The sequence below is a fragment of the Notamacropus eugenii genome, chromosome 3 (assembly GCF_028372415.1).
Source record: "Notamacropus eugenii isolate mMacEug1 chromosome 3, mMacEug1.pri_v2, whole genome shotgun sequence".
Taxonomy (NCBI): Eukaryota; Metazoa; Chordata; class Mammalia; order Diprotodontia; family Macropodidae; genus Notamacropus; species Notamacropus eugenii.
The window spans coordinates 317062048-317081595 of NC_092874.1; the positions used below are offsets into that span (position 1 = coordinate 317062048).

Genomic DNA, 19548 nt, shown 5'->3' on the forward strand with positions numbered 1-19548 from the left:
TTTTCTTCAGCATGTTTTTGGGTCTCCTTTAGCAAGGTGTTGACCTGCTTTTCATGCTTTACCTGCATGTCACTCATTTCTCTTCCCAGTTTTTCCTCCACCTCTCTAACTTGATTTTCAAAATCCTTTTTGAGCTCTTCCATGGCCTGAGCCCATGGCATATTTATTTTGGATGTTTGGGATACATAAGCCTTGACTTCTGTGTCTTTCCCTGATGGTAAGCATTGTTCTTCCTCATCAGAAAGGAAGGGAGGAATTATCTGTTCACCAAGAAAGTAACCTTCTATAGTCTTATTTTTTTCCCCTTTTCTGGGCATTTTCCCAGCCAGTGACTTGACTTCTGAATGTCCTTTCCACACCCACCACACCTCCAGATCTGCCCAGCCAGTGGTTGGGGTCTGAGATCGAAATGTTGCTTCCCAGCCTCAGGGCTTTGGGCGGGGGCAGGGCTGCTATTCAGTGTGAGATTAAGTTCAGGTGCTCAGGTGGGGGTGGGGGCAGGGCCGCCACCCGGGACTCAGTTCCCTCAGGGGATTTATGTGGAGACCATCAACAATGGATCCGAGCTCCTGCTTGCTTGGGGAGCCCCTGTCTGCTGCCCCCCCTGCTGCTGCCCCCCCTGCTGCTGCCCCTGCTGCTGCCTCCCGAGGGGGCCTGAGCCATGGGGACACCCCACTCTCCTGTTGGCCACCCAAAAAGACTCTCTCACCGACCCTTGTCACCTGTGGGTGGAGGGACCTGCGCGGCCGCGGGAGATTCTGTCCCTGAAGCCTGCTGGGAACTGCTCCTCTCGGTGCCGCACGGCCAAGGCAGGGCTAGGCTCTGCTCCGGTCTGGTGCGCGACGGACCTTTCGCAGCAGGTTTTCAGGGCTCTCTGGAACAGAAATCTTGTCCACTCCGTTGTTCTGTGGCTTCTGCTGCTCCAGAATTTGTTGGGAGTTATTTACAGATATTTTATGGGCTGTGGGTTCGGAGCTAGCATATGTGAATCTTTCTACTCCGCCATCTTGGCTCCTCCCCCCAGTTTTTTCTTTACCTTTCATTTGATTTTTTTTGAGCTCTTCTAGGAACTGTTGTTCTTGGCATCACTTCACCTTTTTCTTTGGAGTTTGCATGTAGCCATTTTGACATGTTTATGTTTTGATCTTTCCTGTCACTACAGTAACTTTCTATGGTTGAGTTCTTTTTTGTTTGTTGTTGTTTGCTCATTTTTCCAGCCCATTTCTCGACTTAACTTTATGTTAAAGTTGGGCTCTGCTCCTGGGTTGGAGGGCACTGTTCTAAGCTTTAGTTTTTTTTTTGTAAAACTGTTTTCAGAGCTAATTCTGGGGACTTGTAAGTTTTCAGTTCTTAAAGGTGTAATGATCTAAGGAGAGGTGTGATCATTGCTTTCCTGGTCTGTGTGCTCTGGTCTCTGAGTAACTACAAATACCCTTTTCCACCCTGAAACTGTAACCAGTGTCCCTGCTCTCCTGTGGCTGTGAGCTCTAGTGTGCTAGTGCTTCTTCTCGCCCTGAGACTGTGACCTAGACCTGCAACCCAGATCCCAGTATGGGATTAATGCAATAGAGTCCTGTGCCCAGCACCAGCAACGGAGCCACTTTAATCTTAACAGTTGTCTAGCTAGTATACTCTCTGTGGGCTAATAGCTCTGGAAATCACTGTTTCTGATTAATTTGTGCCCCTCACTCCCTCCCACCCCCCAGGGCCACTTGTGCTGGGCTGTGCTTCACTCATATGCCAGTGAATCGGACCATTCTTGTTGACTTTCTAAGTTATCTTAGGCTGGAAAATTGTTTCACCCTGTCCTTTTATTGGTTCTGCTGCTCCAGAATTTATTTTGAAGCATTTTAAAGTTGTTTGGAGGGGAATTAGCGGGAGCTTCTCAGCTTTTACTCTGACATCTTGACTCTGCCTCTCAAGAATAGGAGTTTTCATTGCAAAATACTTTGGGGGGATATTTGTTTAAGGAAGTTCATTTTACATTTTAAGAGCCAAAGGAATAATTGGTAACAATCTTAAATGTCAAGAAATTATTTTTCTTTTCCTTCCTCCTGGAGGGCATGTAGAGTTGTGAAAAGCCTTTATAGATAACCATATGAATATCAGTTGAAAGCATTTGTCTAGCCTTGAAAAGAGAAAGCTTAGGAGGGAGAGGATAGTTGTCTTCAGATACTTCAAAGCCTTCGAATTAGACTTGTCCAATTTAGTCTCAAAGAGCATAGCAAAGGTGGAAGTTAGGAAGAGGCAGATTTAGGTTTGATATAAGAAGAAACTACCTAACACTGAAAGGTATTAAGTAGAAAGGGTTGCTTTGGGAGGGAGCTAATTCTCCCTTACAGAAGGTCAAACAAAGGCTGTAGGACTGCTCATTAACGTTGATGTATAGGGAATTCTTGGTTCAGAATAGGTTGGACTAGATTGCCTCTTAAGTTCCTTCCAATTCTGAAATTTGAAGCACTTTAACCTTTTTCCTAATCTAATGAAGAATTATAAACATTCAGAGTTAGAAGGTCTTCAGTAGTTGAATATTCCTGAAAAAAAAAATCCTCACTGCAAAAACACCTTGACGGATGGTTGCCCAGACCTTGCTTGAAGACCTGCAATGACGATTTTAATGGTATAGTGGCTATGGCCTGATTTTTGGTATTTAATGATTTGACATTGAGATAAAGGTTGGAAGGGCACAGTTTATTCAAATGAAGTGATTCTTTCGTTTTATTAGAGAGTGACTCTAGCTATTCATCCTTCACCTTTTTCCCTTGGATAGCATCTTTAAAAATGTTTTATTTGTATCTTGAAAGTTTAAAAAAAAAATATCATTTTCACTTCTCAATGGTCCACCACCTTACTTATAGTAAAGAAGCAAAATTAAAAGACACATCAGCCATGTTTGACAACATATATGGCATTGTGCATCCATGGCCCTTGAGTTTTTGATCCACAGAGTGAAGATAATTGAAGTGCCTCTCCAGTAATATTTGTAAGAAGAATTTTCTTATCTGGGAGTTCCTGTACGTGTGAAATCATGAGTCTAGTACCTACTAGGTTCCACTCTCTGGTCCTGCTTTACGGAAATATTTAGCGTTTAAATATTCACAAGTTGCTGTGGACTGAAAAGTAGATGAGACAAATAAACAAAGGCAACAATTAATAGGCAAAGGAATAAATTTTAGAAATAAGCAAGTGAAGGGACCAGAAAATCTGTTCAGTGAGTTTTGGTGTGATATATATTTAATCAAGTACTTTGTTTGTAAATATTACAATAGCAAATGCTCATATAAAATTTCTATAGCATTTCTCTGATATTTGTAGATAAATTGCCCTATTTTCAGTAATTTTTATGTATGATTCAAGAAAATATTTTTATTTTATCCAACTCATAGTGATTGTCCACCTCTCTTCCAGGGTGGTTGTGAATATAGTATTTTGTAAACTTTGTAGAACTACATAAGTATGAATAGTTATTGTCTTTTGTATACATTAACTTTTTATTCTTATGGCCTCTACTAATACTCATTTTAGAAATCTATACTTAATGGCTCAGTGATCTTAATGATTGACACAGGTACTCCAGAGTTGCAGATTTCTCCTTATCCTTGCCCTTGCCCTTCCAGCCTGTGTGATTGTTGGCTGTGTCTTCACATGAAACCTTCACCATAGGCCCATCCAGCATGCTGATAGCCTTCCTTTAATTCTTCAAGAATCCATGGAGGCAACTCTTGAGTTCTTGAAGGCTATGCCAGCAAACTTTGGCATGTTTTGCTATTTTGGAAGGACTTCAACAAGTACAGTCCCAAGGATAGGCTTTGTCAGCAGCATGAGGACCAACCTCTCTAGGAATGGAGATAACTGGTAGGCAGTGAGTTATTTGACCATGACAACCTGCAAAATAAAATTTCCAAATGGGTCTTGGACCTCTGGGGTTTTCTGCTTCTAAAATAACAAGTGGCAGAAAGGGAGGGGTAAAGGGTATGCTGAGACTCCCACTATTTTTAGACCATCATAAACATTAGCTTCCTTAATCATTTACTAGCTGTGTGACCCTGGGCAAATCTCTTAATCTACTGGAGAAGGAAATACAAACCACTCTAGTATCTTTGCTAAGAAAACCCCATGGACAGTAGTGATGTGCTGTGGTCAGCGGGGTCATAAAGAGTCAGACATGACTGAGCAACAACAGATATTAGCTTAACTATTATTACTCCAAATTAAAGATCCTTGTCCTCTTTAGATGTCTATTTAAGTAAAGTTTAGCTTTTACTTTTTGTCTTTGTTAATCATATTTAGATCCCGCTCTTATAATTGTTTAGTATAAAATCATTATTTAACTGTCAGTTTATAACCTTCTATAGAACTAGAATATTTACAGTTTATTCTTGGGGTTACTAATAATCACTGGTATCTCTCATTCTAATTTAGTGCTTACTTTTTCTGCAGAGCAGTTAATATAAATTTAGGTAAACCATTGCTTCCTTGTTCTAGCGGTTAAGTTTCATTTGGCAAATTCGCTGAGAACCTATCTCTGTTTACTAAGTCTGGTCCTTTGCCTCAGCCCAAAAGGTGATGTGGTTTATTCCCATAAAGGAGAGGGGAGTAATTGAGAAAATGAGAATAGGCAGGATGGGAATTGTGAGAATTCATTCTTGTGGGTCCTTTTTTTGGATTATTTTCCTTGTAAACACTTAAAGATGCATCACACATAAACACCGCTACCACTGTAGTGATTTTTTTAAAATTAATTTAACCATATCTTTGGTGAACTTTCATTTAGAAATCATGACATAGTAGCTACAACATGTGAATATTTGTATTGTGCTTATTTTTACACAGTAAGTATATGTAGAAGTTGTGCAGTCCCTAAGCCTCTTTGGCTTTTTGAGTTTCGCTGCTCAGTGTCTTGTGGATGCTTCTTTAATATTGCTACTTTCTTATTAGCTTATATGTTTTGTTAACTTTCTTTTAGGATTTTATCAAGGAGACTCCCAGGGTATTTGAAACAGGATTCTTTTTGAGACTTAATCCCAAACTAGAAAATCCATAGTTTATGCATACACTTGAGAAATCTTATTATCTTAATATAGTGTTAATTCAGAGTAAAGTCCGTAGTCTGTCTGTAGTTACAGAGGGCTTTTCTTCAGTGCTTATCTCTTGCTCTAATTTTAGACAGTAGCTGTTGACATGTTAAAATTATACCAGATTTCATTGTGTTCTACAAAAATATGTCAAAGGACACCATGTTGGAAATGGTTAAAGATACATTTCTAAGTTACAGTCACGACAGAACCGTTTTAAGACTGGGAACCATCAGGGAACTAATCTTAGGGCGAATGCATAGCTTAGGCATCCCTGTATGCCTGAAGGAAGAAAACATAGATTTTAGAGCTTTTGTCTTCTACCAGAAACCAAGGCTTTATATAGTCTCCAGAGGAGACCAGGTATTGTAGAAGAGAATTTTGGGCATTAGGGTAGACTAAAGAAAGGGTACCTTGAGTCATGATGCCTTTTGGCCTGGGACAATTTGATTTCCACAGGCACCCCCTACAGGACACAAAGTTACTTGGAGAGTGTTTAATTCCTTCTCTGCACTCTATAACTTGAAATAGGCATTTGGCCCAGAACATTGTTTGAAATGAAAGTGAATTAGCAACATTTGAGACAAATAGAAGAGAGAGTCCCTTTCCTTGAGAAGCTTTTAAATATTGGTTGATAGCATGGTTATCAGTTTTTCAGATGACACAGAGCTTGGAGGGAGAGTTGAGATATTAGATGAGAACAGTGAGCTGAATCTAATAATGAATTGTACTGGGGATAAATGCACATTCTTACATTTGTGTTTTTAAAAACCCATAGTTGCACAAAAGCAAAATAGGGAAGGCATGACTAGACACATAGTTCATGTGGAAAAGATCTGGGTCTTTTTGTAGCTCTGTATGAGTCAGCAGTGTTACCTGCTAGTTAATGGGATGTTAAGCTGCATTATCAAATTCGTTTCAACCAGCATCATTTGCTGCTATATTTAAGGCATTGTTTAGAACTAGGGAGGATATACTCAACTTTGATAAGACCACAGATGGATTTTTATATCTAATTTAGAGTTCCATGTTTTAAGAAAGGCAATGCCAGAATGGAAGATTTTGAGAGGACTAGAAATCATTTCATCTAGGTTTAAATCAAAGATTTAAAGATATTTAGACATCTTTTCAGGAGAAGAATTGAAAGGGGATGAGCGCTTATGTCAAGGATTTGACTTGTTCTGTTTGGCTAGGGAGCAGAACTATGAGCAATGAGTATAGGTTGGAAAGAAATAGATTTTAGCTCAACGTAAGTTAAAACTTTGCAATAAAAAGAACTGTCAAAAAGTAAAATGGGTTGCTTGAGTAAAGTAGTGAGTTCCCCATAATTAGTCTTCAGGCAGAGGCTGGATGACCAACCAGTGTGGGGGGAATGTCATAGAGGGGGATTTTCTCTTTAGATATATTTTGACCTCAGAGTTCCCTCTAAACTCTGAGGTTCCATGATTCCGTGTATATGTAACAAAAGCCATTAAGTGCCTAGTTTATTTCTGTTATAATAGGCTGTAAGTGATTCTTGTTGGGCAAGCTTTGTCTCTACTAGACCCAGTTTTTTCTACTTCCTGTTGCCTTTAGCTATCAGCTGGGAAAATGAACATGTGACAAAATAGGACCTAATGACCCATATCTTTGGTCTTTAAGCCTCTTGGGTTTCCTTCAGTATTTCAGTATTGATCATTGATCTGTTTGATGCAGGTATTCTTTCCATTAATGCAGTTTGCAACACCTTCATACTTTCTAATCCTTTGCCTTTCTTGTTCATATTCTCACATAGCTCTCCTTAGGGGCTGTACTTAATGTGTAGATTTTCTTGTATTTTGTGGGTAGCAGTGCATGTAGCACTGGGTGGTCTTAGCTCTTTGCTTGTTTTTACGACGTGACTAGCTTACCTCCTTTTTTGAGCATATATTTCCTTTGTGATTTTCCACATGCCTACTTTCTCATTTTTATGAGAATGATCTATACATAATAGCAAAAGGAGCAGAGAGAGGCAGACTTTCACACATGATTTTCTGCATTAGACCATGCACCTTTACCATTTCATAATTAACTGAAAGGTGGCAAGAATACAAGATCCTACTGTGTTTGTTGTTTGGTTAATAAAAATTTTTTTTTTTGGTTTGATAGCACAAAATTCAGCTTTAAAGGCTATCCGTCAAGAAGGCCTTTCTTATCCATGTTAGGATTATTCAAGTGTCCTTGATGAATGCAGCTTTAATGATAACTGTTCAACAACCCTCTTATTATTAATGTCAAATGAGGCATAAAACAGAGAGATGTATACTTGCCCTAGGTATTCACTACTGTCATAGAGTCTGTCCTGTGCAGAGGTCCAAATGGAAGAAGAATTCCCTTGAGTTTAATTAAAAAATAGTCTTGACTACTGTCTCAGCTGTGTAGTGTCATTATTTTCCATAAGCAATGAGACAGAGTCAAGCTTGTGCCTCTGTTTCTCTATTCCCTTGCCTTCACTCAGAAAAACTACAACAATGAGAAAGCTATAGAGGGTTAGAAACCTGCCAGATGTGTTTTTGTTCCATGATATTTTTGTCCTTTGTAGCTCCTCCCTGCTCTGGGGAGTCCCCACAGCTCCAAGAGCATTGGGGCAGAGAGTGTTGATGAAAAAGTACCTCTTTGGGGCTGCTTGGCCCCGTTTCCTAACTGTTTACCTCAGGAAGGTTCTGTTACTGAGCTGTATCCAAGGGCACAAAGACTTTGAATCAGCCAATCACAAAGTTCCTAGGAAAGGGGGAGGTTTCTGAGTACAGTATGCTCCAGTAATTTTCTGCTAAATTAAAGAGGTTAGAATCTACAGTTTTCTGGGCCTAAACTTGACATCATAAAACAGTCTTTTATTAAACAGCCCATATATGATTTATACAGTTAGTGTTAGGAACTGGTGGTTGTTCAAAACTTACTTGGTGAAAAGAATTGGAGAATTTGAATGTAAGGGATCTTTAGTCTGTCACTTGTTCTTTATCATCAAGTTTTGGTTCCTCTTTATTTTCCTTTTATTCAGTCGTAGGTTAGTAGAACGAATCTTAAATTTCTTAATCATTAACTCAGAGCCTAGATCTTGTCTTCAGAATATGCAATCTCTTTAACAAAGTCCTTTGGGTTTATTTATTGATTAAGTATAATTCTGATAGAAAATTTCCAACCTATAACTTATTTTAGAAACATAATATGGGAAGTGGGAGGTGATATTTGGGCAGCCTGTGGGTTTTATTCACCAGTATTTGCACACTTGACTAGACTGACAGCTAAATTAGTGTTTGTTCCTGATTTGATAGACTTTTAGTTTGTGGCACCTTCAACTATTCCAACACACTGAAATGAGACTGTGACTGGTGGTTTGTTTTTTGACTCTCACTTGCGACATTTATGCTTTATTCTCTCATTAAAACCATTCCAAATCTTAATGTTGGGTTTTTTTCTTCTAAATTATATAGGATCATGGATTTTCCTGGACACTTTGAACAAATCTTTCAACAACTAAACTACCAACGACTTCATGGCCAACTTTGTGATTGTGTCATTGTGGTGGGGAACAGACATTTTAAAGCACATCGTTCTGTTCTGGCAGCGTGCAGCACCCATTTTCGAGCCCTTTTTACTGTAGCTGAGGGAGATCAAACCATGAACATGATCCAGCTGGATAGTGAGGTGGTGACAGCAGAGGCCTTTGCTGCTTTGATTGATATGATGTATACGTCTACACTTATGCTTGGGGAGAGTAATGTTATGGATGTCTTGTTGGCAGCTTCTCATCTGCATTTGAACTCTGTTGTTAAGGCCTGTAAACATTATTTAACTACAAGGACGCTGCCTATGTCTCCCCCCAGTGACAGAGTGCAGGAACAAAATGCACGAATGCAGCGGTCTTTTATGCTTCAGCAACTGGGACTGAGTATAGTGAGCTCTGCATTAAATTCTAACCAGAGTACAGAAGAGCAGCAGACCACCATGAACTTGTCAATGAGGAGTAATATAGAACAGCGTACGACATTTCCAATAAGGCGCTTCCACAAGCGGAAGCAGTCTTCGGAAGATCGAGCCAGACAACGCATCAGACCTTCTTTAGATGAGTCCATGATTTCAGACGCAACTCCAGAGAATGGACAGACAGTGGTTCATTCTCGTGAGGAATTTTTTTCACCAGATTCTTTGAAAATTGTGGACAATTCTAAGTCGGACTCAGTAGCTGATAACCAGGAAGATAATGCTATCATGTTTGATCAGTCATTCAGTGGACAAGAAGATGCCCAAATGCCCAGTCAATCTGACAACAGTGCCGGGAACATTTCTCAGATGTCCATGGCATCTCAGGCAACTCAGGTGGAAACCAGTTTTGACCAGGAAGCTACTTCTGAAAAAAATGGTTTTCAGTGTGAAAATCCAGAGGTTGGCCTCAGTGAGAAAGACCACATGAGAGTAGTGGTTAAATCTGAACCTTTGAGCTCTCCTGAACCTCAGGATGAAGTGAGTGACGTTACCTCTCAAGCAGAAGGCAGTGAATCTGTGGAAGTGGAAGGGGGGGTGGTCAGTGCTGAAAAGATAGAGCTGAGTCCAGAAAGTAGTGATCGTAGTTTTTCAGATCCACAATCCAGCACTGACAGAGTAGGGGACATTCATATTTTGGAGGTTTCCAATAATCTGGAACACAAATCCACCTTTAGTATTTCAAATTTTCTAAACAAGAGCAGAAGTAGCACCTTTAGTGCCAATCAGAACAATGATGACAACATTCCAAACACTACCAGTGACTGCAGAATAGATAATGACACATCTTATTTAATAAGTCCAGAGTCAGGACCTACAAGTGCTCATTCCTCTGCTACTGTCTCTCATGTGGAGAATCCTTTCAGCGAACCTGCAGACTCACATTTTGTTAGACCTATGCAGGAAGTAATGGGCCTTCCCTGCGTGCAAACTTCTGGTTATCGAGCTGCAGAACAATTTGGGATGGATTTTCCCAGAACTGGTTTGGGAATACACTCACTGTCCAGGGCAATGATGGGTTCCTCTCGAGGGGGAGCCAGTAATTTTCCGGGCTACCGTCGTATAGCTCCAAAAATGCCAGTTGTAACCTCTGTTAGGAGCTCTCAAATACAAGATAATCCAACTAATTCCCAGTTGTTAGTGAATGGGCCTACTTCCTCCTTTGAAAATGGGCATCCTTCCCAGCCTGGTCCTCCTCAATTGACCAGAGCATCTGCTGATGTTCTATCAAAGTGTAAGAAGGCCTTATCAGAGCACAATGTCTTAGTTGTAGAGGGAGCTCGAAAATATGCCTGCAAAATCTGCTGTAAGACATTTCTGACCTTAACAGACTGTAAGAAGCACATTCGTGTACACACAGGTGAGAAACCCTATGCCTGCTTAAAGTGTGGCAAGAGGTTTAGCCAGTCAAGCCACCTGTATAAACATTCCAAAACTACCTGCCTCAGGTGGCAGAGCAGCAATCTACCTAGCACTCTGCTCTGATCCTGTTCTTCCCTCTGATCAAAATGAAGTCAATACCAATTGCAAAAGAATTTTTAACAGAACTGTTGGCAGAAACTTAACATTGTTCTGTTTTAGGTTTCAGGCTGAATGGTGGCTCTTATAAGTTGGGGAACTTGTGTAATTAAACACAGGCACTTGTGTGATGCAGATAGGTCTTTGAGAAAAATTCAGAACTTGGAGGAAAAGGGATGCAATTCCTGAAACCAAGTTTTTCTTTTAGGATTGAGTTAACAGGGAGAAGGTATTTAGTATCTTTTGATCCTAAAAGTGGCACGTTTTAAGAATGAAAAACTAAAGTGCAAATTTTTTTAAAGCAATTTTTGTAAAATTGTGTGAAGCATTTAAATAAAATACCTGTACATTTATGTTTGCTATATTATGTGTCTGAACAATGATGCAAAGAGCTCTTAACTGTTACTAATGGCGACTGTGTACCTGTATGGGGTGAAAGTCCTTCAGGATACCTTTGTCTGCCACAAAATGCTTTAAAGTATATTATGAAAATAGTTTTAGCGGTTCAGAATGTACTGTATTTTTTATTTTAGGTTGTCGCAGTAATAGACACTGCGCTATGATGGTGCTGAAATTGAGTCCATAGCAAGCATTCTTTTGGACTTTTAGATGTATATACTTATACAGCAAGATTATTTGGATGTTTGAGCAATTTTTCTTGTTTCACAACAAAATTGTATATACAGTATGTACTTGTATTGAGTGATAAGTGAAGTACTGTTTCTGTATGTGCTGTTAGCAGTATTTTAACCAATTTGTATTTCAGATGTTAAAATTCCATATATATATATGTATATAGTATATATATGGGAGTTTAAAAAGAATTAGTCTTTGTCTACTTCATTCTAATAACTTGTAATTATGTTTTGTGGAACTTTCTTTTTTTATCTGAAGATAACCTTTTTCAGATGTTAACAGTCAATCTAATCCCAACTACTGTGTAAGACGACTCTCCCTTTCTTTTTTTTTCCCCTTTCAGGCTTTGAGTTTCCATATATGAACCTTTCCAAAGGTGATATTATTTCTTAGTTATGCTCAAAAGTCAATTTAGTTTTTGTGGGAAGGAATATATAATTTGAGAAAAGAGCCAAAACTTCTCTTTCATTTTCCTTCAAAACCTCTTGGTCCCAAAGGGGCCAAGAGAATGTTTTAAAAAGATGTTTCCAATTTAGGTATAACCTTGTTTTAGAATTCACTCTTTCCCCAAACTTTGTTTTATAATTTGATATTTCTCAAACTCTAAATAAAGGTTAGGCGTCTTATGGCATAGCAACCATTAAGTGGTATGTGAGACACAGCATTCTGTCATTCACCAATCTCACTGATTACTTTTCTCCTTTGTCCTTACTTGGATTTTCTTTCTCTTATTTTCCCTGTTCTGTGCCTGTGCCTCAGGGCTACCAGCAGTAGCCATGGATATTGCTCAGCCCTAGTGACAACATTCAGAGCCAAAAAACACCACCTCTAGAGGATCACAGTGATCGTACTGTAGGGTTTCTTTATTTTATTCCCTAGAGGTATTTAATGCTTTAGTACTTTTTCAGGCAATGTATAGACAGGTGAGTTCAGCATATCAGGGTTTTTTTGAATAAATTAAATTGTGTATAATTTGGGCAAACACTTCAGAATCATTGTGTTCAGAATAGAGTGGATTGATTTAGGGGAACCCTGAAACAAGAGTCGGTCTGAATCTGGTGTATGTAATAAACTTCCATGCAGTTTAATGCACCTGAAGATATATCCTGGTTCTACTTAGAATGGATATTGACCTCTCCTAAATAAGAGCTTTGATTTCCATGAAGTAAAGGCAAAAATAAACCCATCTTTGCAGTAAACTTGCAACAGTTGTTAGTCTTAGAGGGTTAAACTGCCATACTGAGAAGAATGTGAACATTTCTTTCTGTGAATGACTATTAAGAAATGCAGCTGATCAGGTCTGCACTTAATTTTTGACTAAATTTCCTCTGTAAGTAGGATTAAAACTTAATGAATAAAACATTTCCAAAGATGGTAGACACAGTGTGCCAGATCATCAGGGTAATTATTTTCAGTTTTATCTTTTAAGGAGGGCAGGGATTGTATTAGAGATCCATTCTTTTACAAATCCCAAACATTTGAGAAGCAGGGTTTCATGTATGTATCCCTTATTGAACGTATATACTATATAGGGATTAAAAGTCTGTTAGTTTTCTTAATGAGCATTTTTGGAACTATTAGAAATGTTAGAGGGCTTTCCATTTGGATTTTTAAATGGCATAAGGAAATTATTCTGATTGGTTGGCCTTAATTATAGGTTAGCATAAAGAAGTAAAATGTTACATGTTTATTGAATCCTAAAAACGTGATTTTTATACCCAGTGATAAACTGGTGAAAATACAGTATTTTCAAATAAAATTAGCTTGTTATATTTAGGTAGCATGGTACAGTGGATAGAGTGCTGGTCTTGGTGTCAAGAAGACTTGGGTTTAAATCCCATCCCTGATATTTATCAGTTGTGTGATCATGGGCATTACAGTTCTTGGCAACTCCATAAGGTTTGCCTTGTGATCTTATGTGATCTAATTAGGTAGAGGGTATTCCTAACTCAAAACCAGACCTTTAGATAAATTGTAGCATTTTTATTTGCTTGAAGAGTTTTGAATTTTGTAGCCAAAACACTAATGGATAAATGGTATTACATATTTTTTTTTTTACCAGACTATCCTTGTAATATTAACTAAGCTAGCCCCAAACTCTTTCAAACCACTAGCATTAATATTTTCTTAGTTGTTTTGCTCAACAATTCCTGTTTTAGACTCTTGACTCCTTGTTCATCTAGGAGGTGTATGCCCAAATTTCTTAACTGTATTTTCAGAGGTCCTGCCTGCTGAGTCACATGTTTTATTTCATTGTCTTTTAATTTACCTGGCTTCAGGGTTTTGAAAAATCCATTTGCCACTTTGGCTTTGTGATGGGGGAGTGAAGTGTAGGCCTGGGTGCTTTCATGAGATTCTTAAAAACATATAGTTTTCTGCCGATTGACCAGTCTAGATAAAATTATTGAACAGTGGGTATGCCACTGGAATGGCTATAGAATGGAACTGGGTCCTTAGGAGAAAACCCAGTGAAAAATCTGAATATTGGGAGAAGAGATTGGACAGAAAAAACCAAGACACTGTGTTTTAAGCTTTGGTGCTGTTACTAATTTTAAAATAAATTTTTCAAACAATTCATGCCTACTTGGTTTCCTCTCTTTTTCTAAAAAGCTTTTTTCTTTAGAGGAGTATGTTTTCTTCTTTCTTTGCTTCTTTCTATTTTCCCTCCCCCCAAGGATGAAATGAGGTTCTTCCCTCTTCTTCCTTATAGTTTACAAGTTGATTTCATGTTAAGAGGATTGAATCTATCTTCAGACAAGTATCAGAAGAAAGAATGAATTTAGATATCACCAAGTGAGATTTAGAATTGACTTAAGGAATAAATTCCAGATTCTGAATTGTTCATATGTTCTAGTATATGTATCAAGGTAGGTGTTTTGGTTTCTCTATCTCCAGGAATGATGAAGGAACAGGTGGAAATGTTGGGAAGGTGAGAAGAAAATCACTGAATTTTTTTTAATCTTGGGTTTTTCTCTTTTAAAAGATTGGTTCTGGACAGACATTGCTTCATTTAGAGAATAATTCATTTTAGTAAACATATGAAGCACTTATCTTCTGTAAAGAAGGTGTTAAACCTTGGGGATACAGTGACAGATGAAAAGTGTCTGTCCTCAAGAAACTTACATTCTAGAGGGAGGGGTAGAAATAAAATACTTAAGAAGAAACATTTTTGTGCTGTATAGTTTCAGGGAGCACTAACAACTAGGTGCACACAGAAAGGTTCTTTTGGAGGTGGTACCTCAGTTGAACTTTACAGGAACCTAAGGATTCCAAGAAGCAAAGGTAAGTGGGAAATACACTCTGGGCACGTGGACAGTTATGTCCACACAAAAGTGGGAAAATGACTTTTGAGTCTTGGAAACAATGGGTGGGCCAGTTTGGCTGGTGTGTGGAATATGGGAAGGGGAATAATGTGCAGTCATTTTAGAAACAGCAGATCTAACAGGCTATTTAACATATTTAATCAGGGCTTTAAATGCCAAACTTGGGAGATTGCATTTTACCTTAGAGAAAATAGGGAGTCAGTGAAGATTTTAGAATTAGGCAGTGATCTCATAACTTTTAGGAACATTATTTTAGCAGCTTAGTGGAAGATAGATTTTAGAGGAGAGAGATTGGAAGCAGGGAGGTTGAGGTAGATGTAATTATGTGAACTCTAAAACTATTGAATTTATTATGTGTTTGAAGGCTTTCACAAGATTATTTTTAGGAATTTCTTAGAACTAAATCAACATACTTGCTAAGTTACCAGAGAACTATCCAACATTGAAAACATGAACCAATATGCCCCCAAATGCCCCAATTCAAGTAACTTGATAGGGCAAATGTATTTAACAATAAGAGTGGGGAGAGTTGGCTGTTGCAGAGTAGTTCAGTTAAGAGATGAGGAAGGCCTACAGTAATGTGAGTCAAAATGGGATGATTGGGGGTGAGGGAGAGAGAGACATAAAGGTAAAATTGACAAAATTGGGTTGGATAATAGGGGGTGTGACTTAAGGGTGACTGATGTTGCAAATCTGGGGGACTGATAGGGCTCCTTAATAGAAATGGGTAAGCTTAAGGTTTATGGAGGCAGATAATGAGTTCGGTTTTAGTTATGTTGAGTTTGAAATACAGATAATGTCTAGGGGGCAATTGGCAATCTGGATTAAGAGTCCTAAGAAAGATTAGGGAGATGGAAGGGTGTGAAACCCCCAGGAACACCGGAGGTTATCAGAGAAGAGAGAGAATGGTGCCCAGGATAGTCTTGGATATCTTGTCACACCCACATTAGTGGGTGGAATATGGATGATCGTGTTGGGAAGACTCAGGAGTTAGTCTGGTAGGAGAACTAAAAACGTTATGTCAGAAGTCAAGGGAAGAGAAGTGAAGATCTTTAAGCAAAAAGTGGTTAACCATTTTTTGAAGGGTTGAGATTCTTATTTGGGTGTAGGTTGGACTAGGTGATCTCTAAAATCCTTTCAGCTCTAGGATTCTATTGACAGTGTTGACTAAAAATGGGTTAAGTAGACTGGGGACAGGAAACTCCATTGGATTTAGACACTGAGCGACTGCTAATAATCTTGGAGAATGCAGTTCTAGTAGATTGGTGGGGTCAAAAGCCAGATTTCTGGGTCTGGCTTTAGAAGTGAGAGGTGAGGAATTAGAGGCAACCAATGTAGATGATGTAAGTTTGCATATGAAAGGAAATCTAGGGGTATGAAGGAAAGCTTGAAGGGATGGCAAGGTTAAGTGCATATTTTTAAGGATGGAGAAGACAGATTTGTAGGCAGCAAAGAAGAAAGTAGAGCAAGGTTGATAGAATAGGAAAAAAGATTTAGAGCAACTGGAAGTCTGAGAATAAAGAATAGATTTAAGGGGAGTATGGTAGGGGGAAATAAGAGGATTTGTGATGAGGGGAAACTTCAGAGTTAAGGATCTGGAAGTATAATAATGGGCTATGTGCAATTAACGTATATTTTTTCTATACTATATATTGCCTGAGCTACTCATAGTAATCTTGCCCAAGAAATAAATGAGGCTAATATGGCATGATTTGTTCTTGGTGAAACTTGTGCCAAATCATATTTTTTTTTCAAATTTAATTAGTTTGCAGTTTTCAATATTCACTTCCATAAGTTACAAATTTTTCTCTCCCCATCTCTCTGCCCTCCCTCCCCAAGACATCATGCAATCTTATATGGTCTCTACAGATACATTCCTATTTAAATACATTTACACACCAGTCATGTCGCATAGAAGAATTTATAACAAATGGGAGAAAACCTGAGAAAAACCACAAAGCACAATGAAACATTACAAAAAAGAAAAAAGTCTTTAATTCTGTGTTCCGACTCCATAGCTCTTTCTCTGGATATGGATGGCCAATTCATATTGATCATCGCTTCTCTTTTAGAGTGCTCATGAATCATCTTCTTCTAGAACTTTGCTAGAAATCAATGCTAGTAGACTGAAGAATCTACCTTCTCAATAATGAAAATCAAGAAATTTGCCCATTTCTCTTCTTGGTGTAACTTTTTTCCTGGTATCCATGATTCCTCAGAAATAGCAGTTTATTAATACAGGAATTTTCATTTTTTCAGAGAGATTAAGACCCTCAAGCTAGGTGATATGAATCTATTCAGTTAGGATATGTGTGAAGTACTTTGTAAACTAATAAATACCAGCTTGTCTTGTTCTTATCATTTTTTCACAAATTTCAGTTACATTATTAGCTTTAGTTATCCTGATATATTTGCAGGTCTATGCAATAATTTGTATTCATCCTCACTCCCATCCCTTTTGACATTGTTATTAGTTTATTTCTAGTCAATAATCAACCAGCATTTATTTTACCTACTATATATCAAGCACTCTTTTAGGGGTGCAGGTTTTACATTGATAAAAATGAAATAGTTTCTGCCTTCAGCTTACATGGTCACATATACGTATACAAAAAATAATTGCAAGGTAATTTTGGAGAGAGGTGGCTCCTGAATATTGAAGGGATCAAGAAAGGATTAGCATTTCTACATTTGAACTAAGTTTGGAAGGGAATGAGGGATCAAGTCTAAGATGGAAGTTAGAGGTAGTGCATTGAGTTTTAGGGGACAGCAAATGGAGACAAGGTGGAGTATTGTGTGTTTGAACAGAAAAGAGGACAGTTTGGGCTACACTATGCGAAGGTGAATGGTAAGGTTATGAAGGGCTTTAATAAATGACCCTAGAGACAACAGGAAGCCATTGAAGTCTGAAGTCACAGAGTCAGATTCAGATTCTTACCTCTGATGCATATTACCTATGTGACTTAAGGTAATCACTTAACCTTCCTTGTCCTAAGCTTCTCTCTCTAAAACAAATGCTGGAATAGAAAGCCTCTGAGGACCTTTGTAGACGCTGTTTGTTGAGCAGGAAAGTGACACAGATCTGTGCTTCAGGAAAATCATGTTAGCTGTGAGGATGGTTTGGAATGGAAAGACTTGAGGCAAAGATGTTATTATAAATAGTCCTGGTGAGATGTGATGAAGACCTGAAATCAGGCAGTAACCATCAAAGTAGAGAAGGAAGTAGATCTGAGACATGTAGAAGTTCAAATGGCAAGATCTGGCCATTGGTTGCATATATGGGGTGAAGGTGGGTGAGGAGCCAAGGATTGAACTTGCAAAACTGAGTGACTGGAAGGATGGTGGTGTCCTTGATGGAAACATGGAAGTGCAGAGGAGGAGGGTTTTGCCCTTAGCTTACCTGGAGAGGTCCTTGGACAGCCCTATTCTCTTTGGATGCTTCCTTTTCTTCCCCATTGGCACTACTTGTGCTTTGGGCTGACCTTCCTTTATACTCTAATCTGTTGTTAGAACTTCATGCTTTACAAAAGATCCCTAAACACCACGCCCCCCCCCCCCCCAAGAGACCTTTTCTTTCATTGTCACCAGGACAAAGAACAGAATGTCAAGTTTCACATGATTATTATACATTTTTCTAATTTAAAAAATTAAAATTGTTTTAAATTTTGTGCTACTATGGTATTATCTACCAAGTGCATAGATAGCCCCTGTTCTGGTTTCTGTGAAAGATAGAAGCAATTCTAATTCATGTTTCTTGCCTTCAAGGACATCAATAATCATAAAACCTTTATTAAGCACCGCGCGTCAAGAGTTAACACAAGATAGCAATACCAGAGGAGTTGTATGGGATTAAATATCAAATAACTACAGTTCTATTGCTTTACAATGACTCAAGTTTATTTTCATCTTTACTACTATGGTTACTACCTCATGCATGAAGCATAGTAACATCTCCATCCATTTATCATACACACTGCTACTTTTCTAGTTTTCTTATAACATGACCTTCTTGTTATTTTTCTGTTAAAAAACCTTGCAGTGTCTTTCAGTTGCATACAAATAAAGTCCTATAAGCATCTTAACTCAGAAGCATCACATGCATTGCCCTGAAGTTAGTTTTCATAAAACTTAGTTTACAACAAATTATTTTCTCATTCCATACCTGTTAGTGGTTCTTAGTTGCCTATGGGATTAACTCGATACTTTTTAGCTTGGTATCTATGGTTGTCCATAATCTAACTTAAGATTTCTACACTTCTCTTCCATTACTCCCTCACACGAACCATTTGCTTCAGACAAATCTTGTCATTTCCTGAAATGTCCCTCCTGTTTCATTTATGTTATGCCCTTGCCCAGAATGTCTATCTTTGTTCAAATCCTACCATTCCTTCAGTGCAGGTCCAAGTTTTAACTCATTACAGGTTGTCAGTACCATTCATGCATGATATTTATTGTATACCCCTTTGAGCTATAGGTATTCATGTCCTCAGTTAGAATGGAGGATCCTGGAAACCAGAGGCTATAACTTAAACAGAATACGCTAACAGAATACCTTGCAAATAATAAATATACAAGTTATATTAAGTCAATGAGTGAAAAAAAATTGAGTGACTTGGTAAGTAAATATGGGATTTCAAAGTGGGGAGGTAAATAAAGCTTCATGGAGGACTTAGGATGGAATGATTTCCTGAGGGAGCTGGGAGGAACCTTAGTGATCATCTAATAGTTTCTCCACTTTTCCATTAATGAACCTTAGGCATAATGAGATTAAACGACCTCCATGGTTCCACAGCTTTTTGTCCAGGATTCCTAACCTAGCCCAAATGCATTTTTCACTATGCCATCTGATAAATGAGATTTGGGTAGTTGGAAGGTATTGTCAACACATATGAAAAAAGAATTAGAGATGCAGGAAACAAGATGGCATGGCTGTCAAGACAATAAAGAATTTAAGGTGGGGAATTTTTTCTAACTGTCCAATACGGTGTTGAGGT

General features: G+C 38.4%; 1 protein-coding gene across 5 annotated transcripts in view; it reads left to right on the plus strand.

The window, feature by feature from the left end:
* The window catches only part of ZBTB5 (zinc finger and BTB domain containing 5), a 51058-nt gene extending 40110 nt beyond the window's left edge, over positions 1–10948 (plus strand). For 4 of the 5 annotated variants that reach the window (XM_072596772.1, XM_072596776.1, XM_072596773.1 and 1 more), the window contains exon 2: positions 8528–10948. In XM_072596772.1, coding sequence (XP_072452873.1) covers positions 8532–10562 — 2031 coding nt within the window. In that variant the 5' untranslated portion in view covers positions 8528–8531 and the 3' untranslated portion in view covers positions 10563–10948. Of the gene's footprint in view, positions 1–7823; positions 7877–8527 lie in introns of those variants that run through there. The other variant, XM_072596777.1, reaches the window with a different exon arrangement.
* The last annotated feature ends 8600 nt before the right edge of the window (positions 10949–19548 follow it).